This window comes from Mauremys mutica, chromosome 2 (assembly GCF_020497125.1).
Source record: "Mauremys mutica isolate MM-2020 ecotype Southern chromosome 2, ASM2049712v1, whole genome shotgun sequence".
Lineage (NCBI taxonomy): Eukaryota > Metazoa > Chordata > Testudines > Geoemydidae > Mauremys > Mauremys mutica.
The window spans coordinates 221,496,370-221,521,428 of NC_059073.1; the positions used below are offsets into that span (position 1 = coordinate 221,496,370).

The 25,059-nt window shown below is 45.4% G+C and overlaps 1 protein-coding gene across 10 annotated transcripts in view; it reads right to left on the minus strand.

Moving 5' to 3' along the window:
• The window catches only part of ZCWPW2 (zinc finger CW-type and PWWP domain containing 2), a 178,171-nt gene that overhangs the window by 87,743 nt on the left and 65,369 nt on the right, over positions 1 to 25,059 (minus strand). For all 10 annotated transcript variants that reach the window (XM_045008027.1, XM_045008019.1, XM_045008024.1 and 7 more), the window contains one exon: positions 6,848 to 6,909. In XM_045008027.1, coding sequence (XP_044863962.1) covers positions 6,848 to 6,909 — 62 coding nt within the window. The remainder of the gene's footprint in view (positions 1 to 6,847; positions 6,910 to 25,059) is intronic.

A 25,059-nucleotide genomic window follows, 5' to 3' on the forward strand; every position in this document is an offset into this window, starting at 1 on the left:
ATTTCCTGTATTATATAATTCAGAAACTTTACTGAACTCTTAAGTTTCTTCTTCTTATCTAGTTCTGAAAATCACTTCCATCAGAATTGCATTAAATGGTGGGGAGGTTTGCTTTGGTTTTTTTCCAGTCTTTATTCAGGGTGTTTTGTCCTATATTATTGGACTCCACTTGATAATCTAAACTATCCACCTCTTATGTTAAAATATCTATTTTCATTTCTATCAATGAAATAGAAAATTTTAATTAATCCATCTTGTGTTAAAAGTCTCCAAAGAAGCAATGTATTGATCCATCTGACAAAAATTTGTCAGGAACACAAATACCATAGTAGCAATTGTGGTATAAATACATAGACAAAATTATTTCAGTGTTTCTAGTAATGGTGGTAGTGATGAGAATGTTGATGGACCTTGAAATGCAGACCCTGAGTTGCCAGCTTTAACAAACTTTCATTTTTAGTCCTACGTTTATTCAAGGTATATCATCTTATGAAATCAAGTCAGTGTTCAAGTATTATTTGTCCTTTAGGCCAAGAGTTCTCTAAATAGGAATCCGGCTAGCTCAATCCTCTGATTCTTGCTATTCTGCATAATGCCAAGGAATGTTGCCATGGTAAAGTGATTAGTAGTTCTGGGTTTTTTTTCCAAGAGAAAATGTTCCCAAACATGAGATCCTATATGTTAATCTCTTTATTTAGATTTTTTTCAATAAATGTGTTAATTTTAAATTGTTCACCATGGCATACAAAGCGCTAGAAGAAAAGAAAACAGAAAAATAAAAAGAATGAGGAAAAGAAAAATGATGTGCTGCTGTCCTTCCAGATGCCAAGTGTAGACCATATAGCTTTGAAAAAAACTGAACCACACCCACAACACCAGAAGTCTACAAGAAAGAGAGGCTGGAAAAGAAACCTTATTACTGAAAACTAGCAATCAGTCAAATATCATAGCTCTGAGTCTGGTGAAGCCTGACTCCATTCCAGAGGGATAGAACAACCACACACTAGTCTAAACCTAGGTCCTTCCTTTTCTGAGAGACATGGACCATCCCTCCCACTTCCCAAGTGGTTGAATAGTCTGTAGATCAGTGTTTCTCAAACAGGGGGTCCTGACCCAAAAGGGGGGGGTCACAAGTCTATTGTAGGGGAATATTAGTATTGCCACCCTTACACCTACACTGCCTTCAGAGCTGGGTGGCCAAACAGCAGCGGCTGCTGGCCAGGCACCCAGCTCTGAAAGCAGTGCTGCCACCAAAAGCAGCACAGAAGTAAGGTGGCATAGTATGGGGCGGTTGTCATTTTTTTGGGAAAGTCATCACAGCCTGAAATATTTTCAAAGGGGGGGCCAGCAAAAAAAGTTTGAGAACCCCTACTGCTGACTGACCCAGGAAGGGCGGTGGGGAGGGTGAGGGGGACGACAAAACCCAGTTTGTTCCCTGGTTTTTGATTAATTCAAGGAAACTTAGACAGTCACTCTAACTCCTCAAATGGTTAAACAATACATTAACTAAACTTTTATTCTCCAGGAACATGCAATTTTCCCTAGCTAACTGTGCTCTCCAGAACTTATAAAACTAGAACTGTTTAGGCGTAAAGGAATTCTGTTCTAATTTTATCAAAGTAGCCATTTCTGATGTCTGTTTCCTCTTATTTACTATTTTCTCCAATTATTAACTGTAGCCAGACAACCTTCCTTACAGGGTTAGCACTTCTGGCAGGAGTTGTAGGGTAGAGCAGATTTGAGTACGTGCCTTCCAGGAAGACCATTAATCCCTTCCTAGCCTAACCAGTACAAGGTTTTATACGCTCCATTTCTCCAAGTAAATGGTCTGTGTATTAAGACAAATGTGCTCAAAAGTGAGAGTGAAAAATGGAATTCTTAGCCTCAAAAAGCAACTGAATGCATACAAGAAGATATGAGTGGGAATGGTGCACAACATCCACTGTTCCCTTTTTGTATGGTTTGAGACAGTCCTACCAGCCACTTCCCTACCACTCTCCAGGATTGCCCACAGTCCTAACACAACTTGGCTCCATAACAAGTCCAATATCTCCCTGTACTGTCTAGTGATTGCATTCCCACATGCAGTAGAAATGCAGCATTTTGGCTCTTATGTTTCAACATACAGGAAATCAAGAGGTTGGCTCTAGTGTTATTAGGAATATCACACTACTTTTAATATCTTCAAGAAAGGTATTCTTGTGCAGAAAAAATGAAGTGACTGATTATGAAATTAATGAGGGATTTACTCAAGCTCTAGTTATGTTGTCTAAAAGAAAGGAGACTTAACTGTTTCCATATTCTTGGTATTATAAAACATTTTAGCAAAATAAATTATTTTTTTCTAGCACATCTACATCCAGAAGTACACAACTATAAGTTGTCTTCTACATTCTGTCAAAATGGGAGAGAGAGAGAGAGAGAGATCAGATCTGTTACTCTACAAGGCCTGTCTCTCTTGAAGAGGAAAGGGTGAGCTGAGGACCAAAATGTATGCATTGAAAATGAGTATCTGATGATGGAGAAGAATTTTTCTTCTGGTTTTTGGGGAGGCTACTGTTTTTATTTCTGTATTTTTAATATATGCTAAATTCATAGATTTTAAGCACAGATCATTTAGTCTGACTTCCTGCATAATACAGGCCAAAGTATCTCACCCAATAGTTTCTGCATCAAGCCCATAACTTCTGTTTGAGTTATAGTATATATTTTAGAAAGATACCAACTCTTGATTTAAAGACAAAGTAATAGAAAATATATCATATCTCTCAGTAAGTTCCAATGGTTAGTTATCCTCCTGGTTAAAAATGTGCATCTTACCTCTAATCTGAATTTGTTTAGCTTCACTGTCTAACCACTGGATTGTGTTATGCCTTTTTCTGCTAAACTACAGAGCCATCTCTTCCCCCTGTACATACTTATCAATCTCCTTTTAACTTTCTCTTGGATATACTAAATAAATTGAGCTTTTGAAGTCTCTCATTATAAGGCAGATTTGCAGTCTGGAAAACATTTCTTGAAGATTTTTTTCTGAGCCCTTTACAATTTTTCAAGATCTTTTCTGAGGATGGAAACCAGAACTAGAGACTGTATGCTGCTAATGCCATCTATAGAGGTAGTATCACCTCCTTATTATAAGGTCCCTGCAGATCTAGAACCCAGACCTGCAGAGATACCAGGCAGCTGACCTCTCCTGCCTGCCACCCAGCAGAAGCTGTAACCCATTTGCTCTCCACTGTGGACACAGACCATGGGTAGCTCCACCTCAAGGGTTTGACAGACAGCAGCCTCATGGCTCCTGATTGGCTCCCTGCCCTATATAAATTCAAGGGGCATTCCAGGAAGTGTCCAGGAAACAGTGTGAATTTCCTGTAGCTGCCATGACTGTTCTTGAATGCCTGGCTTTGACCTTGACTTGATTTGAACTTTGCCTCTTGACTTGGATCCGGAAACCTGGCTAGAAATCTGATCCTGGCCTGGAACCTATGAACTCCTCTGCTACTCCCAGCCTCAGGTGTGTCCCTGCTCTGACTCTTGACTCTGACTACCTTTGTTTGGATCCTGACACTGCCTCCTACTTGGTATTTTCCTGCTTACACGAACAAAGATGACATTCACTCTCTTGGCTACTGCATCACACTGGGATCTCATGTTCAGGTGGTTATCTGTTACTGCTAAGTGCTTTTTAATGTCACTGTATTCCAGGATTCTGTCTTCCATCTTTAAGTCTGATCTATATTATCTCCTCATAAATGTATGACCTTGCATTTTGCTGCATTAAAACACACATTGTTCAAAAAAGCCCACCTTTCCAAGCGATCGAGATAGATCTGTATAACTGAGCTGAACCCATCATTATTTACCACTCCACCAATGTCTGTGTCATCTGGAAACTTTACTAGCAATGATTTTATATGATAAGGCACTTGGACCTTTGGGTAGGTGCACTTTTAATTAGTTTATATAATCTAAATAATAAATAAATATAATTTAATTAAATATGACAACACGACTTGTACACGATGAAAACTAAAGGACATATTTTCCAAAGAATTCACATTTACAGCCATAATGTCGAGAGCTCAGCTCTCAACCTTCTGTTTTTTTGGAAATCTGGCCACTTATTTTGGTGTCTGTGAGTGTGTCTACCCTGCAGTTGGAGTGTGTGATTGCAGCACAGATAGGCATACCCTAGCTATCTGAGGTACCGATAGAAGTGAAACCACAGGAGCAGGTGCTTCAGTGTAATCTATACAAGCCTGCCCAGGGCCCTGAATACTTACTTGGGTAGCTAGCCCATGCTGCTACCACTTCACTATTAGTGGTAACTCTGGTAGCTAGATTAAAGCTAGCTCAGGTATGACTACACGCATGGCAATCACACCTCCAAATGCAGGGTAGACATACCCATAGACACCAAAATAAGTGACCAGATTTTCAAAAGACTGGAATGTTGGGCACTAAGTTCTTTTAAAAATGTTAATAACTCACAGCTTCAAGTCATAGCTAAATTAAGAAAATAGTTAAAACATGTTAGTTAACATATTTTTTAAACACAATTTATTTTCCTAGTCTAGCCATAACCTAAATGGGAGTTCAACTCTCTCAAAAATCTAGCCTTTAAACATCTGATTGTCTGTCTGAGAATTATCAGGGCTCACTAATAGGCACAGGAGAGTTCCTGTGTGCTCTAGTGTCTCTAAAATTTACTCTAGATCTTTAAAAAAAACCAACTCCATCTATATTTGACTGTACCTAGTGAAGTTTTCCACTATTACTAGCCTCAAATCTGAGGCTTTGGAGGCCTTCATTGTGGGGCTTGTAGCAAGAAGGCAGGGCACATTCATAGGGCATTGTTTAATTTTTTTCAGTGTTTTGCTTGAACTGTTAGGGATTTGTTTTTCTAGCATTTAGTAAAGACTTATCAAATGCTAAAAAGGCAACCTGTAACACATAGTATAACCAATTTTAACATGCATATATATACATAAATAAGGAACTTTATATCCCAGTTGTTAGAACACATTCATATGTAACTCAGAGGGGTGAAAGTAACTCCAAATAATAAATATACAAGGGAGTACATATGTGGTCTAGATGAAATTATTGTAATGTGGTTGCACAATTGGTTGAAACTCTGTACTCAGAATAGTTATCAATAGTTTGCTGAGAGGTTTTATCTAGTGGAGTCCCACAGGGGTTAGTACTAGTCAATATTTTCATTAATGACATGGACAACAGAATAGAGAGTATTCTTATAAATATGCAAATGACACCACGGTGGGAGTGGTTGGAAGACAGGATTAGAATTCAAAAGGACCTTGACAAATTAGAAAATTGGTCTGAAATCAATAAGACAAGTGCAAAATTAAGAAGGAAAATCAAATGCACAACTACAAAATGGGGAATAAATGGCTATGATGTAATACTGCTGAAAAGGATCTGAGGGTTATAGTGGATCACAAACTGAACGAGTCAACAACGTGATGCAGTTGTGGAACAGGCTAATATCATTCTGGAGTGTACAGGAGCGGCACCAGAGTTTCTGGCGCCTTAGGCAGAATTCGGGGGGCGGCATTTTGTGCGCTCCCCATGGGGTGCGCGGGAGCTTCCGGTTCCACTCCCATCGTGCTGCCGAAGAAGGACCCTCCGCCGAAATGCAGCGGGCGACAGCGGCAGTCATTGAGCTGCTCAATTGCCTGCCGCTGTTTTCTGCGGCACGTCGGCAGAAGGTCCTTCTTCGGCAGCACGACGGGAGCGAAACCGGAAGGTCCCGTGCGCCCCGTGGGGAGCGCACAAAATGCCACCCCCCGAATCCTGGCGTCCTAGGCGACTGCCTAGGGTCGCCTAATGGAAGCACCGGCCCTGGGGGTGTATGAACATGCATGTTGTATCTAATACACGGGAGGCAACTGTCCTGCTCTACTTGGCATTGGTGAGGCTTAGCTGGAGTACTGTGTTCAATTCTGAGCACTACACTTTAGGAAAGATGTGGACAAATTGAAGAGTCTAGAGAAGAGCAACAAAAATGATAAGGCTTAGAAAACCTAACCTAGAGGAAAGGTTAAAAACATTGGGCATGTTTCTTCTTGAGAAAAGAAGACTGAGGGGGGACCTGATAAAGCTTTCAAATACATTAAGGGGTGTTATAAAGAGGAGGAGGATCCATGTCCACTGAAGGTAGTACAAGAAGTAACAGACTTAATTTGCACCAAGAAAAATCTCTCTAGGTAGATATTTGAAAGATTTTCCTAAATGTAAGGGTAGTTAAGCTCTGTAATAGGCTTCCAAGTGAGGTTGTGTAATCACCATAACTGGAGGTTTTTAAGAACAGGTTGTATGAACACCTGTCAGGGATGGTCCAAGTTTACTTGGTCCTGCCTCAGCACAGGGGGCTGGAATGGATGACCTCTCAAGCTCCCTTCCAGTCCAACATTTCTATGATATGATGAAACCTATAAAACAGACATAGAAGTACCAGCCAGAAGCTTTCATTTCACCTTATGGGCACTAAAACACATGACTGAAATCATATTACAATTGTTTTTAATATTCACTTGTAGATTACTTGAGAATAAAACACCTGAATCATTGCAGTAGTGTATCAGTTGCAAATAATACTTTTACTACTCCTACCAAAAAAAAGTAAAGGCATGACTGAACTTTGGCAAGAAGAATCATTTTTTCAAGTACATGAAAATTTGAGGACCTAAAATATAGTTGACAGTGGCTAAACTGACAATATTTCAAAAATGAGTTTGAAAAAATGTCTTGCTTATGGCTTTTTAATCAAAAAGGAAATGGGAATTTATCATTTAAGCTTGTATTTTAAAAGATAAGGTCTTACTCTTCTCTTTGATACCACTGTGTCATTACTGGCTTCTGTTTTATCCTCTAACACTCCTGCCCCTGAAAAACATTGTGAAACCAATACAAATAAATATTGATTATTATTCTTGGCAAATAGAATATAAATTGTTGTAATTGTTTATAAACATTTATACCACTGAAATATAGAACAGTACAGTCATAATTGATTTTAGTAGGTCATATTAATATTACAATAATCAAAGGGTTTGTATGAAATCATTTTGACTCTGATTTTCAAAAAAAAGAGTTTTTCTTGTGGGAAAAATTTGTATCCACAATATATTACCCAAACAAAAGTTGGGTTCTTTACACTGTTTCTGCATATTTACTACCACAAAATAGATTATACATATCAGGGTAGAAACAAAGATGGATTCTTCTTGAATAAAGGTATGAACCAAGATGTGAAACTGTTCTCAAACATACCATACATTACAAAACTGCCATATATAAACTTTCTTCTTAACAGGGAATGGATTATCTCTAACTATAATATCTATAGTTTCTTAATGGATTGCTCAAATATCCATCCTTTTAGGAGAACTGTATGCAATCTGATATAGATATTAAGATTTCATTATGAGCACTGTCTCTCTTCCCTAAAGCAAGCATTCATTATATGAACATTCCATCTCAGATGTGGTCACTACTGTCAGACCTCTAAGTAATTTAAAACATGGGCCAGTAAGTGTGTGTTACATGGTACAATGTTTCATCAATAGGTATGTTACTTAAATATCTATAGTTTAGTCACTTGAGTTGTTGCCTATAGAAACACTCAATTTTGAGACTGAGGAACAGTAACTAGGGTAGAGTAACTGAATATTTAAAAAAAAAATGAGGTGTCCTTGTGGCACCTTAGAGACTAACACATTTATTTGGGCATAAGCTTTCGTGGGCTTCATCAGATGTATGAAGTAAAAATTACAGGAGCAGGTATAAATACATGAAAGGGTGGGGGTGCTTTACCAGTATTAGGTCAGTCAACCGGTTAAATCAATTAACAGCAGGATACCAAGGGAGGAAAAATAACTTTTGAAGTGATAGGAGAATGGCCTATTACAGACAGTTGACAAGAAGGTGTAAGTAACAGTAGGGAGAAATTAGTATTGGGGAAATTAAGTTTATCATATATACTCATTCATTAGCCCGTTTATTTATATGCTGACCCCCCAAGATGGCTAGGTAAAAATAGCAAAAACCGTATGACCCTTTAATAAGCCGACCCTATACTTCAGAGGTTGGCAAACTTTGGCTCCTGGCCCGTTAGGGTAAGCCACTAGCGAGCCTGGATGTTTTGTTTACCAGGAGCGTTCACAGGCACAGGGCCCCTCAGATCTCAGTGTCCGTGGTTTGCCTTTTCCAGCCAATGGGCTGGGAATGGCGAACCACGGCCACAGGGAGCCGAGGGGCTCCATGCCTGTAGACGCTCCAGGTAAACAAAACGACAATGTATTAGATATTCAATTCAATGATCCATAGAGTTTAAAATCATCAAATTTTGGTGTAGACCCGTTTATAAGCTGACCCCCGCTCTTTGATGTGTCACTTTTTTACCAAAAATATTCGGTTTATGAACGAGTATATATGGTAGGTTTTGTAATGACCCAACCACTCCCAGTCTTTATTAAGGCCTAGTTTGATGGTATCTAGGTTGCAAATTAATTCCAGTTCTGCAGCTTCATGTCAAATCTGACATCAGGAATAATAACATTCAAAAACCAGTAGAACACTTCAGTCTCTCTGGTCACTCAATAACAGACCTCAAAGTGGCAATTCTTCAACAAAAATCTTGAAAAACAGACTCCAACGTGAAGCTGCAGAACTGGAATTCATTTTCAAATTAGATACCATCATACTAGGCCTGAAAAAAGACTGGGAGTGGTTGGGTCATTACAAAACCTAAACTTAATTTTCCCAATACTAATTTATCTCTACTGTTACTCACACCTTCTTGTCAAGTGTCTGTAATGGGCCACTGTCCTACCACTTCAAAAGTTATTTTTCCTCGCTTGGTATTCTGCTGTTAATTGATTTATCTTGTTAGACTGACCTAACACTTGGTAAAGCACCCCCATCCTTTCATGTATTTATATCTGCTCCTGTATTTTTTACTTCATACATCTGATGAAGTGGGTTCTAGCCCACAAAAGCTTATGCCCAAATAAATTTGTTAGTCTCTAAGGTACGACAAGGACTCCTCATGTTTTTTGGTAATACAGACTAACACGGCTACCACTGAAACCTGAATATTTTAAAAAATCCTTTTATAAAAGGCTGCCTATACTTTGCCACAAATCCAAGTAATATTGTTTACAACCTGTGTATAAGAACTTAAGCTTATTCCATAATAGATTTCATTAATGAAAATATGCCCAGCATAAAACAGTAATATTCCAGAAGTTATGTTTACAAACTTATTTAAAAGTCTGTAGCTCACACTTTATTTTTAAACTGATTAACAATTACAGGCCAAATGTCTTTCTTTCCTTTTTTTTCTTTTGACACCTCAGCTTTCGTAGTTTGCTATCAGAAGAACTGATAGACTTACCTGTGACGGACAGAGAAGGCATATTTTGTTAAAACTATCTTCTCTGGGTATCAACAGAACACAGGTAATTCATTGTTCAGACAAGTAACAAAAAGGTTTACCACTGATTTCCTCTACCACAGGGAGAACTGAACAATTCTTGATCCAGAGACCCAGTATGAAGGGCCTACAGAAGATTTTGTTCTCTTGGGATCGTTTTTCCTCTATTTTGCAACAAGCAAGGAGGGATGCCTAGAGGCAGTTTGCTTGGTGGTCCACTGGAATCTAGACGTGTTTTCAGATACAAAAAGACTAAGAGGGACATCAGTATATTCAGGACTGCCCTTGTCTCTAGTAGACACAAAATGGGTGTGGTAATATCTTTTATTGGACCAACTTCTGTGCGTGAAAGAGACAAAGTTTGTGTCTCTTACCCACAGAAATTGATCCAATAAAAGATATTACCTCACCCATGTTGTCTCTCGAATAACCTGGGACCTACACTGCTATAACGATGTTGCATACAACTTACCTCTAGTACACAGATGTGTAGAACCTATACCTGGAGAAATCAAGTAATGTTGGTGTGAAGCTCTAATGCATGAACTTCTCATACAGGTATGGACCCTCAAAGGTGCAACACTTTGGATGGGCAGTGTAAGCTGATAGAGTTCCCACCTTGCTCTAAAAAGAACCTACTCTTGTTGGGTCAGATCTGACACTGGTGTAAATCAATGTAGTTCCATTGAGGTAATCTTCCTAGAGTACCTTTTGTCACCTTCCTGGAGTAGATTTATCATTAACTCAGATGCCAACAAATATGTAAACCTCAGCCTAAGCTTTATACCTAAGATTAGCTATTTCTAAGGTCCCTAAACCGATCTCAGTATACTAAACTCCAGTTGCTTCTGTCCCAAGAGCAACTCTCTCAAGTGGACTCAATGTGCTACACTTGCCCCAGTGAATCAGCAGAACTCAAATAGCATCTCACAGCAGAGTTCCTAAAAGGGGTGAGTCGGTGTTGGGAATTCCTTATCAGAGAGAGAGATTATTAACTGGTAACTCTTCTTCAAGAGTCACCTCTGCCCATGTGCACTTGTGGACTTGGCAGCCCCGGTACCAAGCTACCAGAATCTTTACCAAAACTGTGGGCCTGCGTGAATGCCCCTTGGTGACATAAGTATTTGACATCTGAGAGTATATAAGAGCACAGCCCCCACCGACTGCTTCAGTACCTTCTCCTGAACTGCAGCGTCATACTCTAATAGGAGAGCTCTGTGTGAATGCACAGGAGTAACTCTCAAAGAACAGTTACTAGCAAGTAAATTTACTTTCTTCTTTGAGTGCATTCCCACCTGCAAGAGTGTAGTGAGCAATACTTCTCAAAATGGAGGGTAGGCTGAGTTCTTTAGTTAAACCAGGACTGATGCACTGCTTGCGTGCACCTGGCATCTGAGTAGAAGGTGAGATATTAGTGCTTATTAAAGCTGTGAAATGTGGCTATCCTACATATTTCTCCTATCAATATTTATCTGGGGCTAAGCTGGGGAGGTGTCTGGGTTGGGGGGGGTATAGAGCTAGGCAGGGGGGTCTGGGTGTGAAGGGCTCGGTGGCGGGTCAGGATGTTGTGGGAGTGGGGCTCAGTGGGGTGGGGATCCAGGTGCAGTTGATTGAGGCTTGGTATGATGGGGATCCATGTGAGGGTGCCTCATAGAGGTGGTGCAGGTGCAGTAAGGATCGTCAGGGGGATTCTGGGTGCCTGGGGAATGAGGCTAGGCGGGAGGGTCTGGGTATGAGGGGGTCTGGATGCACAGGGGTTGGGCGGATGGTGGAGCAGCTCCCTGTACAGTGATCCCTCCCCGTGCAACTGAGGAGTGATGGGTGCAGGAAGCACAGTGTGTGTATGTGTGTGTGTGTATATACATAGAGAGAGAGAGAGAGAGAGAGAGAGAGAGTTTGCAGAGCTTCCTATAGGTGGGGGAGAAATATAGGGATGGGTTTGACACGCACCCTGGATGCTGTGCAGGGGAAGAGGAAGTCCTGTCCTCCCCAGCCCAGCCAGGACTAGTAGCTGAGCCCAGCGCAGGGTAGGAGCCACCAGCCAGGTCTTCCCCAATCCTACCCCCTACCCCACAGTGATTTGCCTCTCTGCTGGCTGCCCTGGGTATCTGAAACATACTGCTGAGGAGGGTCACATGACTGCTCTTGTGGCCTCCTCATCAGAAAGTCATTTTTCTGCAGGGAAGCAAAGAAATCTACAGGGGACATAAATTCTGCGCATGTGCAGAGGCACAGAATTCCCCAGGAGTATCAATTTAGACAAACTGAGTATGAATAGTCCATGTCCCTTGCATCACTCTCTTCCTGTATACCACAAACAATCTGTTAGCAATATGGGGGGAGGGATAGCTCAGTGGTTTGAGCATTGGCCTGCTAAACCCAGGGTTGTGAGCTCAATCCTTGAGGGGGCCACTTAGGGATCTGGGGCAAAATCAGTACTTGGTGCTGCTAGTGAAGGCAGGGGGCTGGACTCGATGACCTTTCAGTTGTCTTGATGTCCCTTCCAACTCTATGAGATAGGCATATCTCCATATATAATGAATGGGTTACTTAGGAAGGTGGTGGAATCTCCTTCCTTAGAGGTTTTTAAGGTCAGGCTTGACAAAGCCCTGGCTGGGATGATTTAGTTGGGAATTGGTCCTGCTTTGAGCAGGGGATTGGACTAGATGACCTCCTGAGGTCCTTTCCAACCCTGATATTCTTTGATTCTATGCTAGGGTTTAGTCCTAAGTATAACAAAGTTCTGCTTGTATCCAATCTGTGAAAGTGGGGATCATCAAGGTGAGAGTGAAGTTTGGGGAACAATGAAAAAGAGACTGATCAACTGATGTGGAAGTCCATTACCACCTTGTGTATAACCATGTAAGGTAGTGTAACTAAACATATAGGCCTCACACGGAAGAGGCCCTGGTGCCAGGGCTAGCCCTTGCTCTTCTGGCCCTGTTAAGCATGCATGATAAAGAGAAGGCCTTTAAAAAGGAGGAAACTGCAGTCAGCAGAGGGGGAAGGAGCAGGATTGCCCTAAGCAGCATACCTCAGGAGTGACTCCTGAAGCCAGGAAGAGAACTCCTAGGCAGGAAACTCTCCTAAAGAGAGTACAGCAGACTCAGAGGGTAAGACAGCCAGGCTGAGCCTGTCTCAGAGACCCAGCCAGAGTGACATTTCCAAAGCCATTGGGCTGAGTTGGCAGCACCACAGTCTTGCCACCTCTCACTTTTGCTGGGACCACAGTGTATCCCTGCAGGTGTGGGGGTCTGTGACTTGTCTGTTGATACCCCAGCCAGAGAGACGTAAGCATGCCCACACATGGCAGAATACCCCTCTGTAAATGGTGAGGAAGTGGGGTCTAGGTTGTGGCCACTGAGAGAATAACTAATTGGGTTGGTCAGATAACCCCGCTCTCTGAGGGAGGAACCATCAAGGACTCTGTTACAAGTGGATTCACCATCAGAACCTGCAACTCACTAATCTTTCTAAATTCAGGTAATAGATATAAGGAATATAGTCTTGAAAGAGAAAGTGTCCAGCATGTAGTCCTCAACTCCCTCATGGGGGACAGACTCCTTTACGCTGAAAAGATGTTTACAAGGCATTTTAGGAATTGGGTAACCATGGAGTGGAAAAACATATTAGATTCAGGTTTTCTGCAGTGCAAAGGGATATTGAACATTGAGACCTCTTCCCCCCAGTGATGCCAGGGCATCACAAGGCAGCTGGTGCCATTTCCTACCTTCCTTCTTTCTTTCTCTCTTTCTTGGGCCTCATAAGGGTCAGGAAGAGAAAAGTGCCAGGAGTCAGAGCAAGGGCACACAGTGGTCAAAGACATGCTCTCAGTAGTACTGTGACCTGTATCCAGATGAGTTCTAAAGAAAGTAAGGTACTAAGAGTGTCTGCTAGGCAGATCTAAGAGAGTGGGTTCCTAACATTCTTCACTGTGGAAAAGAAGGAACAGAAGTGATTAGAGACGGCACTCACAGCCTCAGATGTCAGACGCCTCAAGTCATTAGCTTCAAAAGATTCTGACTTCATCAGAGGTTCCGTGAGCTTGACTCTAGCGGCACCAAGTCTGCAAATGCACAGAGATCCTTGAGAAGAAAGAATGGTTACTTACCCTCCAGTAATTGTTCTTCTTTGAAATGTTGGACTACATGTTGACATCTCTGGTACACATGTGCCCCATGCACATGAGATCAGAATCTTCTGAATAGTAGTGTCCATTGGAGCTGCGCCTGTGCCCTGTATGATTTATAGCACTCTGTAGCCTAGGTTCTAAAGGGTAGGGTGAAGCGGCAGTTCTTCAGTTCTTTCCCCAGAACAGAATTCACAATGACAAGGACTCCACAGAAACAGGGATGGAAGGCAGGTTGTGAAATATATGTGAACAATACATCTTACAATTACTGTAGGGTATGTAACTTTCTTTCATCTTTGAGACACCATCCACGTATATTCCACTTCTGGTGACTCAGAAGCAGTAACTCATTATCCTGGATGTTAGAGCTCAGATTCTTCTGAAATGATGACTGCAGGATAGTTCTGCCAAAAAGGACAATGGATCTATAGCTTATACTAAGTATAATGCTTTGAGCAGGATGACCATGTGAGGTGTCTTCCAAACCTAATCTTCTATAATGCTGAATGAAGCTGCTAATTGAACTCCAAGTAGCTCCTTTGCAATTCTTTTTGTAACTTTGCAACTTTGCAGTGATGCAGTAGAGGCTGTGTGAGCTTCGGTGGAATGGATCCTAACCTGTCCAGGTGGGTCTACATAAGCCACCACACAGCATGGTTTAATACAGTCAGAGAACTATTTTGACAGTCGTTGAGAGAAGACTGATTCACCCTTCATTCTGTCAGCAATTGCTAGGAACAATCTAGGAGAGTTCTGGAACAACTTTGTTCTGTACCAATAGTATGAAAGACCCATGACAATACCCATATGTGAAGTTCAGCTTCTCCCTAAGTGGAAGCTTGGATCAGGCTTGGAGAAGAAGGCTGGTAGATGGATCATCTAATTAAGATGACAGTCAAACCACTTAATGCAAAAAAATAAATAAATCAATAACAGGTGAAGTCATACTATAGAATACTGTACAAGGTGGTCCTGCTTTGAGACCCTGTATCTCCCCTATCCTTCAGCCAACTTTATGGCCATTAGGAAGGTAGTCTTCATGGAGAGGTGGTACAAACAGCAGGTCACCAAATGTTCAAAAAGAGGTCTGACCAATCCTGTTAAAACAATGTTAAGGTCTCAGGAGGGCAGGGTCTCTCTGATTGGGAAGTAGACAGGAATGAGTCTTGAGAAATCTAGCTACTATTAGTTGAAAGAAGGCGGTGTAGTCTTCCACTGCGGGGGTGATGAACAGAGATAAACATCAGGTGCTGTTGAGGAGTCTTGAACAGTTTAAGGTGAGTAGGTAGTCCAGGATGGCAACCAGTGTCCAGACAGAGAACCTCTTCCATTTAGCAACACAAGTAAAACTGGTGGATGGATGTTTTGCACTGCTAATCAGGGGCGGCTCCAGGCACCAACGCTCCAAGCGTGTGCCTGGGGCGGCAAGCCGTGGGGGACGCTCTGCCGGTCGCTGCTAGGGCGGCAGGCAGGGTGCCTTCAGCGGCTTGCCTGCGGAGGGTCCGCTGGTCCCGTGGCTTTGGCGGACCTCCCTTAGGCGTGCCTGCGGGAGGTCCGCTGAAGCTGCGGGAGCAGCGGACCCTCTGTGCTTGGGGCGGCAAAATGTCTAGAGCCGCCCCTGCTGCTAATGAACAGAATCTGTTATTAGATATTAGCCAAACAGCATCTGTGCTATAGAGCTGTGGTTCTCAAGCTTTTTAGCACTGTGGCACTCCTACAGATATTTTAAAACTAAGTGGCTTCCTACAACCAAATACTTTTTTTTTTAAACCAACACAAGACACTAGATTCAAGAGTTCAGGACACTAGAGTTCAGATGGTTTTGCAATTTTATTCAACTACATACAGTTTAATTATATAATTCTCTCTAATCCTGGTTTTTAAAATTATAATCTGAAAATACATATTTTGGCATGTTCCGACAAAGTTTAAGAATGGGCCTGTTAAATTTCTTCCATGACTATACCTGCTTTGACAAACCTCACATAACCCAGAAGCTGGCTGGCTGTTGATTCATCAAGCTGCAGTGCAAAATACTGACTCTTCTTAGAACATGTTCTATCATCTGGTTCTGGAAGTTTTCTGCAATGACATCAATGTGTCAATGAAGGGTATTATTTGACATAGTAATGGTGTTCAGTGCCATGGCTGCTTGTTCCCCAACCATAATTCTACATGTTTATTGCTCCTGGAAGTAGAAGGGTCTCAACAATGGTGCATGCTTGTTTGTATTTTGCAATTCAGATGGCCACACTATAAGGTGGTCGTAAGGCTTTTTGAGGAACAGTTGCTTCCTGAGACATGACATGCGGAGAATATAACATAAAAGACGTTGGACTCCTCGGCCAACTCCTCAGTCTCCAAGTTCAAATTGATAGCCACCCTTTTAAGTAGGGCTTGGTGTTCCTTGAAGTCATGGGGGGGACTGCCCATTTGGGAGGGCTGGCCACCACTTTGTCCAGAGACGACGACAATGATGACAATTGCCCCACTGGGTAGGTTTCCCTTCCCTCTCCAGGGATGGCTCCTTAGATGTTGGAGCCTGCTGTGCTGCCCCTGCGTTGGATTCAGTGCCCGGGGCAGTTTGTCCGAGGAGGCCAGGGAGGAATGGTAGGAATACGGGACCAGCATCATGGGCATGCCCCACAGATTCCAGTATGGCCATTGAGTGGGCCACTGTCCCTGCTGCCACACTGCCACCGCTGCAGATGCCGTGTCAGTCTCGCGGGTTAGCACTGATTCACCCTTCCTTGGCTAGGGGCTGAACTCCTGCTCCAACTTGGACCATTGCTCCTCTGGTGACCACGGCTCCTCTGGAGTCTGCCGACTAATCCTTGTCAGTGCCTGGCAAGGATCAGTGCCTGCCGGATGAGTGGTACTAGAGAGGTGGAGACCGGTGCCACGTCTAGGAGCGATTCCTCCCCAGTGGGGACCAACACCTGGGAGACCATCTAGGCGATGGTAACCTGCACTGTGGTGCTCTCTGGCAGGAAGCTTGCTGGTACTGAGGTATGGGGACCTATGTCTCCACTCCGGTGTCCCACACCTCATAGGGGGTGAGCACAGCGTCAGGGACCAGTGTCTTCTGACCGGAGACCGAGGTTGCGGTGCTGGGGTCCTAGGCCGAGGCAATGGGGATCTACACCTGCCATCCAGGGATCAAGAATACTCCACTGCCCTATGGGGTGGTCCCATGATCAACTTGCCCTTGGATGTTGGGGTCTTAGCTGAGTCTGACCCCTGGTGCAGCATCCGCGGTGCCAGCTGGCTTACTTGCTCTTTAGCCGCCAGGGCCACTTCTGGCAACAAAAGCCTTAGGAGAAGCTGGGGTCTGCTGCCACACCCAGGAGTTAGAGTTGGATCCCTGGCTGGGCTAGGAGGTCCAACTGCAGTGGTACCTCCATGAAGCTCTGGTATGGTCACGTGCTGACATAGGTCCTTTGCCTGAAGCCCCCTTCCCCTCTGGTACCGGGGAGCCATTCTTCTTTTGCAGTTTCTTAGGCACCAGCAAGGTGGAATGGTGCTGAGTGGAGCCAGATGCTGGTAGTGCATTCTGCACCTTTGCCAAAGTGCTAGGAGTGGAGGCCAAGTAGGAGGGCTCCAATGCAGGACAAAGCACAGCCTCCATGAGGAGGACCCTCAAGCGAATATCCCACTCCTTCTGGGTTCTAGGGTGAAAGTTCTTACAAATCTTGCACTTGTCCTTTATATGGGACTCCCCCAAGCACTTCAAGCAGCTGTCATGAGGGTCACTAATATGCATCAGCCTGGTGCATGACAAGTATGGCTTAAAGCTGGGGGAACGGGGCATACCCGCTCCAGTGTGAAGTCCAAGCCGGGACTCTAACTACCAAACTAACCTAACACTTAACTTAATGGCTAACTAAGTACCTCCAAACCATATACAAAGAAGATAGACAATGGGTTGTAAAGAACTACTAACGCTCTTGCAATGCAAGGCGAGGTGCTCCAACGAACCATCAGAGGCGGTAAGAACGAACTGAGAGGGGGTAGGGCTGGCAGCGCCTAATATACCAGTACATGAGCACAGCACTCCAGGATGCACCACAGCCAACCCTACGGATACCGCTAAGGCAAGCACTGTAAGAAGAAACCAGAGTTTGGGGTAGTAAACAGAGGCAATTAATCAGACTTGGGTCTACACACATGAGGTACTTGGTCTTTAAGTTAAGAGGATGTATACCATAGAAAGACAGACGATATAGAACCAGATAGCAAGTATTAATAGCATCATACGAAGATATAGTCACAGGAAATGGATGCTTCCAACTAACATACAAGATACAGTTTAGAGAAGATGTAAAACATGTGGTTCATGCTACATGAAAAGTTCAACAAGCCTTAAGAATGAGGCTAGAAGGACTGCAAAACACCACAATAAATGATATCATCTGGATAATAGAAGAACCAACAGTTGGGTTCACTAAGTAACTGTAGAGAAAAAAGGAGTGGGACTATAGCTGTGTATGGACAGTAAGAAGCTGAACAAAAACATAAAAAGACAACACTTTCACTTGACCCCAAGAAGTGAACTGTTGTCTGAAACAACAGAAGACAAATTCTTCAGCAAACTAGATGCATCAGCTGGATTTTGACAGATCTCCTTGGACACTGAGGACACCAAAATCTACACTTTCAACACACCTGGCAGACACTGCTTGGCAGACACTGCTTCCTAAGACTGCTTTTGGAATATGTTAAGTTCCAGAACTATTTTACCTTACAATAAACCAGATGCAAGAGGGTCAAACAGGTGTTAAAGTGTACACTGATGACATGAACAATGAGGAGTACTCGTGGCACCTTAGGGTATGTCTACACTACAAGAGTAGTTCGATTCAACTTAATTCGAATTTGTGGAATCGACCTTACGAAGTCGAATTTGTGTATCCACACTAAGGACACTAATTCGACTTTGTGAGTCCACACTAACGGGGCCAGCGTCGACTTTGGAAGCGGTGCAGTGTGGGACACTATCCCACAGTTCCCGCAGTCCCCGCTGCCCATTGGAATGCTGGGTAGAGCCCCCAATGCCTGCTGGGGGAAAAAATGTGTCGAGGGTGGTTTGGGGTAACTGTCATCATTGAACCGTCAATCACGCCCTCCCTCCCTGAAAGCGCCTGCGGGCAATCTGTTCGTGCACTTTTCTGGTCAGTGACAGTGCGGACGCCACAGCACTGCGAGCATGGAGCCTGCTGCAGTTATGGCCGTTTTCACCTCCTCGCACCTTATCGTCCACCTCTTCCACAGTCAGCTGCTGAGAAATCGGGCTACTTTTCAATGGTGCTGCAAGCACTGGTGGACCATAGGGGACGGTTTACCAACATCAACGTCGGGTGGCCAGGCAAGGTTCATGACGCGCGTGTTTTCAGGAACTGTGGTCTGTTTGGACGCCTGCAGGAAGGTAGTTTCTTCCCGGACCACAAAATAACTGTTGGGGATGTGCAGATGCCTATAGTGATCCTCGGGGACCCAGCCTACCCGCTAATGCCCTGGCTCATGAAGCCCTATACAGGCGCCTTGGACAGCGACAAGGAACTCTTCAAGTACCAGCGAGCAGCGAGACCTGTGACTGTTCAGTTTCTTTACAGAGAAGCTGAACCTGCCCGTTTCTTTACCCAGTTACTGTTGACTATCCTCTGCAGTTACATACCCCGTTCACCCCGTTTCCCCCACTTCCAACACACGTGTAAAAATAAAATACATGTTCCATTGTTACTTAACAAAGGTTTCTTTATTAATGACTTTGCATTAAAGGGTTGAAACTGGGACGCAGACTGTGCTGCGTAGGGTGTGCAGTGATGTAAAGACCGCCTCTAAACTCGAGGAATGATAGGCTCCTGCTCCTAGAGCGGTCCGCAGTGCCGGACTGGTTGTTTCAACGGAGCCTGCCATCCCTCCTTTTTGGGATTCTGTGTGAGGGGGCTATGTGACCTTGTGGCGGAGGAGGACGGATACAGATTCCTCTGCTGCGTGACTCTGCGGTCCAGGACAAGGACCGCTGCATAAGATCTGTAACCGCCCTCCCCCGCTACAAAGTCACATCCCACCCCCCCACCCTCCCAGAACCTGGAAACCACCTCCCATACCGACCAGGGTGCCTACTGACTGCACTGTGTGTGTGACCTGCTGCTGATCCTGCCCCCATGTCTGTACCCTGGTAAAGGTGACTGTCCTATGCAATTGCCAACCCCCTTCCCCCCCCCCTTCAAACACAGTCTTCTGTAAAAAAACATGACGGAAACAGTAATTAACAGCAAAGTATTTTTAATAATTAACTAGACAGTTAGGGGATGAAACTGGGATTGGGGCTTGGATGATTCAGGAAGGGAAGGACTTCTCAAAATTTAGGGAATGGGAGCTTTTGAGTACTTGAGCACTCTGCTGGGGTGCAGTGACAGTTTTCACGGCCCCTGGCGCCCCTCCTTCTTGTTATTTTGGGTGACGGGGGTATGGGACTTTGTGGCGGGGGAGGGCAGTTGCAGATACACTGCAGGGGGGCTCTGTCCTCCTGCCTGCGGTCCTGCAGAACATCCACAAGGCGCCGGAGCGTGTCAAATTTTCCTGGGGCATTTCCTGTGTGGCTGGTCAGAACATCCAAGCTCGGACTGCTGTCCAGAGCGTCAACAGAGTGGTGCAGTGTGGGATAGTTCCCGGAGCTACTAAGGTCGATTTCCGTCCACACCTAGCCTAATTCGACATGGCCATGTCGAATTTAGCGCTACTCCCCTCGTCGAGGAGGAGTACAGAAGTCGAACTAAAGAGCCCTCTATGTCAAATTAAATAGCTTCGTGGTGTGGACGGGTGCACGGTTAATTCGAATTAACGCTGCTAAATTCTAATTAAAGTCCTAGTGTGGACCAGGCCTTAGAGACTAACAAATTTATTTGGGCATAAGCTTTCATGGGCTAAAACCCACTTCGTCAGATGCATGACATAATAATGATGACATAGTAATTTGGGGCAGCACAACCATTGAACATTGAGAAGAGTACTGGAAATTGCTAATAATCTTAAACTGAGGGCTGGTCCACACTAGCACTTTAAATCGAATTTAGCAGCGTTAAATCGAATTAAGCGTGCACCCGTCCACACCAGGAAGCCATTTAATTCGACATAGAGGGCTCTTTAGTTCGACTTCGGTACTCCACCTCGACAAGGGGAGTAGCGCTAAATTCGACATGGCTATGTCGAATTAGGCTAGGTGTGGATGCAAATCGATCTTAGTAGCTCCGGGAGCTATCCCACAGTGCAACACTCTGCTGACGCTCTGGACGCCAGTCCGAGCTTGGATGCTCTGACCAGCCACACAGTCAATGCCCCTGGAAAATTTGAATTCCTTTTCCTGTCTGGACAGTTTGAATCCCATTTCCTGGTTGCTCATCGGGGCGAGCTCAGCAGCACCGGCAACGATGCAGAGTTCTCCACCAGAGGAGTCCAGGCAATCTCACACTACAAAGAGGTCCTCAGCATGGACTGACCGGGAAGTCTCGGATCTGATTGCTGTGTGGGGTGATGAGTCTGTGCTTTCGGAGCTGCGCTCCAGCAAACGGAATGCAAAGACCTTCGAGAAGGTCTCCAAAGCCATGAGAGACAGAGGATACAGCCGGGATACAACGCAGTGCTGCGTGAAAGTCAAGGAGCTGAGAGAAGGCTACCAGAAACTCAGAGCGGCAAACGGACGCTCCGGAGCCCAGCCCCAGACATGCCGCTTCTACGAGGCACTGCATGCCATTCTCGGTGGGTCTGCCACCACTGCCCCACCAGTGACCGTGGACTGAGAGGATGGGATACTGTCGACGGACTGTTCCTCGGAGATGTTCGCGTACGGGAAAGTTTAAGAGGACGAGGCAGTCGACAGCGCTTACAACACAGATTTCCCCGACACCCAGGATCTCTTCGTCACCGTCAATGAGATCCCCTACCAACACTCCCCACCCGTTACCACGGACCCTGAATCAGGAGAAGGATCAATCGGTAACTGCTTCAAACATGTTAACATTTATTTTTTAAATAAACTGGGAAAACAACTAGGCGAACACAAGGTCTATGTACAGGTGGATGGAACTGTCATCTTCCTCTGACATCTCCAGGAAGCTCTCCAGGAGGTAATCGCCAAGCCTCTGCATGAGGTTCCTGGGCAGGGCTTGCTTATTGGGTGCCCCGAGGAAGCACACTTTTCCACGCAACGCTCTCAGCTGGAACTCGGGGACCAGCGCCTTCACGAGCATGGCAGCATAGGCCCCAGAGTTGTGTTGGCTTTCCTCCAGCATGCGCGCTCTCTCTCTCCGTGACACTCTCCTCAGTGTGATGTCACGCGCAGACTCCTGCATGTAATTAGAGTAATTTGTGTACCATTAGTAATGGTTGTGCTTAACTGTTCCTTTGCATAACAAGAAGCGTCACTGTACAGCCACGTGTAGGAGGCTGCAGAGTGGGAGAATACAGGGATCTCTAACAGGGAACGGCCACGAGGGGCTGCAACAGGGGCACCGATTCTGCTTTCATGTTTGCCTGCAGCAGAAGGACAGTGCTGTAGATGCAACTTAAAGCTGCAAAAAAAACTAGGCTTACCATGCCTGGCCGCTCCATGGATTCTTCTTTCCTGCCCCGCTTCTCTGGTCTGCAGTGCAATACCACAGGCAATGAAAGCGAACCCAGAGAAATCGAACTTTCCCCGAGTGAGTGCTCATGAGAGAGGTGCTGTGCTTGCTCTTGTTCACACACACTGAGTAGACTGTTTCTTTTTTGACCAAAAATATCTTTCTATGGAATTCACTCACTTTTTCCTGTCACACAGGTGCAACTGTATCCCTACCTGATCCAGGCGCCTTGTCGATGTTCTGCAGCACCGCAGGAAGGAGGACGGAGCTCCCCTTCACTGCATCTGCGACTGCCGCCCCCCGCCGCTGTGGGATTAGAATGTGAGATACTGAGCTGATTATGCTGGGAGTTGTGTGTGAAGGACTGGCCTTGGGCTTGTTCTCATTGGCCAGCTAATTGTAAATAGGATACAGGTGTGTAGGATAATTACCCTATGGGTTACAGCTGCAGCTGTGTTGATTTGATTAATCAATTAGCCACCATCTTGTATATAAGAGCATGCTGGGAAATGAATAAAGAAGCATATGCATACACACACACGCTGTCTCTCTCTCTCTGCTTGGGCTCTGTTCCTGCTCGAGTGCGATGCAACACCGCCGCAAAGTCCAATCCCACCATCACCCAAAATGACAAGAGGAAGGGGCACCAGGGGCCGTGAAAAATGTTAATGCACCACAGCAGAGTGCTAAACTTACAAAACGCTCTCAGTACCTTACTTTTGAGAAGTCCTTCCCTTAATGTGCTGTTCATTATAAAAAGTTTTTATTTTTTGGTAATTTCTTTTCCCGTCAGGTTTCTTTGCAGAATACTTTCCGTGAAGGGGGGAGAATGGTTTGGGAATTGCATAGGACTTTCACCGTTAATAGTGGTACAGATATGGGGGCAAGATCAACAGCTGGTCACTCACAGAGTGCAGCCTCTAGTCACCCTGGTCAGTCTGTGGGGTGATTTTCATGTTCTGCTCATAGGCGGAAGGTGCCCTGCGCCAGGTATATTTGCAGGTGGGTCTCTCCACCGGCCATGCCTGGATCGTGCCCTGTCCCACGCGGGTCTCCCCCAGCCCCGTCAATTCCCTGCCTGGACCAGGTACCAGCCCCCACCTGCCACCCCTCCCCTGGCGTGTCGTCACACACACCCTCGCCGCGCCGCGTCCCTGTCTCACAGTAGAGAGGCTACCCGCAGAAATGCTGTCTGCTGCCCCAGGGTCATTGAGCATGCCATCCACAAGTGGCAAGGCAGGTTGCCCTCACCCTGCCCTTCTATCGTAGCCCTGAGCCTCTACAATGCATCAAACCATCAGCCCCCAGCCCGCAACCCCCTACACCTCCTCCCCATTATCACACACCACTCACACCTTCCTACGCCCCCAACCCCCAGCCCAGAGCCTGCACCCAAACTCCGTCGCAAAGCCTGCACCACTCACCCATTCCTGCACACGCACCTGTACCAGTCCTCACCACAGAGACCGCTGTACGAGCAGGAGCCTATCAGTCCTATAGTCTAGAAGCGGTCTCTACATCACTGCACACCCAACCCACCACAGTCACCGTCCCTGTGTCAACCCTTTCACGCGAAGTCAGTAGTCCAGAGAAGGTTGTTGCTGAACAATGCTCTATTAACTTTATTTGTACACGTGTGTTGGAAGGGGGCAAACGGGGTGAACGGGATATGAAACTGTAGAGGAGAGTCAGCAGAAACTGGGTAAAGAAACAGGGGCAGGTTCCGCTTCTCTATACACAAAGTTAATAGTCACAGGTTACCCTGCTCGCTGAGGAACCTGGCTTTCAAAGCCTCCCTGATGCACACGGCTTCCCGCTGTGCTCTTCTAATCGCACGGGTGTCTGGCTGAGCGTAATCAGCAGCCAGACGATGTGCCTCAAGCTCCCATCCCGCCATAAACGTCTCCCCCTTGCTCTCACACAGATTGTGGAGCACACAGCAAGCTGCAATGACAATGGGGATATTGTTTTCGCTGAGATCCGAGCGAGTCAGTAAGCTCCTCCATCTCCCCTTCAGACGTCCGAAAGCACACTCCACCACCATTCTGCACTTGCTCAGCCGGTAGTTGAAGAGTTCCTTGTCAGTGTCCAAGGCGCCTGTATAGGGCTTCATGAGCCAGGGCATTAGCGGGTAGGCTGGGTCCCCGAGGATCACTGTAGGAATCTGCACATCCCCAACATTTATTTTGCAGTCTGGGAAGAAACTACCTTCCTGCAGGCGTCTAAACAGACCAGAGTTCTTGAACACACGCGCGTCATGAACCTTGCCCGGCCACCCGACGTTGATGTTGGTAAACCGTCCCCTATGGTCCATGAGTGCTTGCAGCACCATGGAAAAGTAGCCCTTGCGGTTTATATACTGGCTGGCCTGATGGGCCGGTCCCAGGATAGGGATGTGAGTCCCATCTATAGCCCCACCGCAGTTTGGGAATCCCATTGCGGCGAAGCCATCTATGACAACCTGTACGTTTCCCAGGGTCACCACCTTCGAGAGCAGGAGATCAACGATTGCGTTGGCTACTTGCATCACAGCAAGCCCCACGGTAGATTTGCCCACACCAAAGTGGTTCGCTACTGAGCGGTAGCTGTCTGGCGTTGCAAGTTTCCAGAGGGCTATGGCCACTCGCTTCTGCACAGTCAGGGCTGATCGCATCCGGGTGTCCTTGCGTGTCAGAGCAGGGGACAGCAAGTCACACAGTTCAAGGAAAGTGCCCTTACGCATCCTGAAGTTTCGCAGCCACTGTGATTCATCCCAGACCTGCAGCACTATGCAGTCCCACCAGTCCGTGCTTGTTTCCTGGGCCCAGAATCGACGTCCCATAGCATGAACATGACCCATTGCC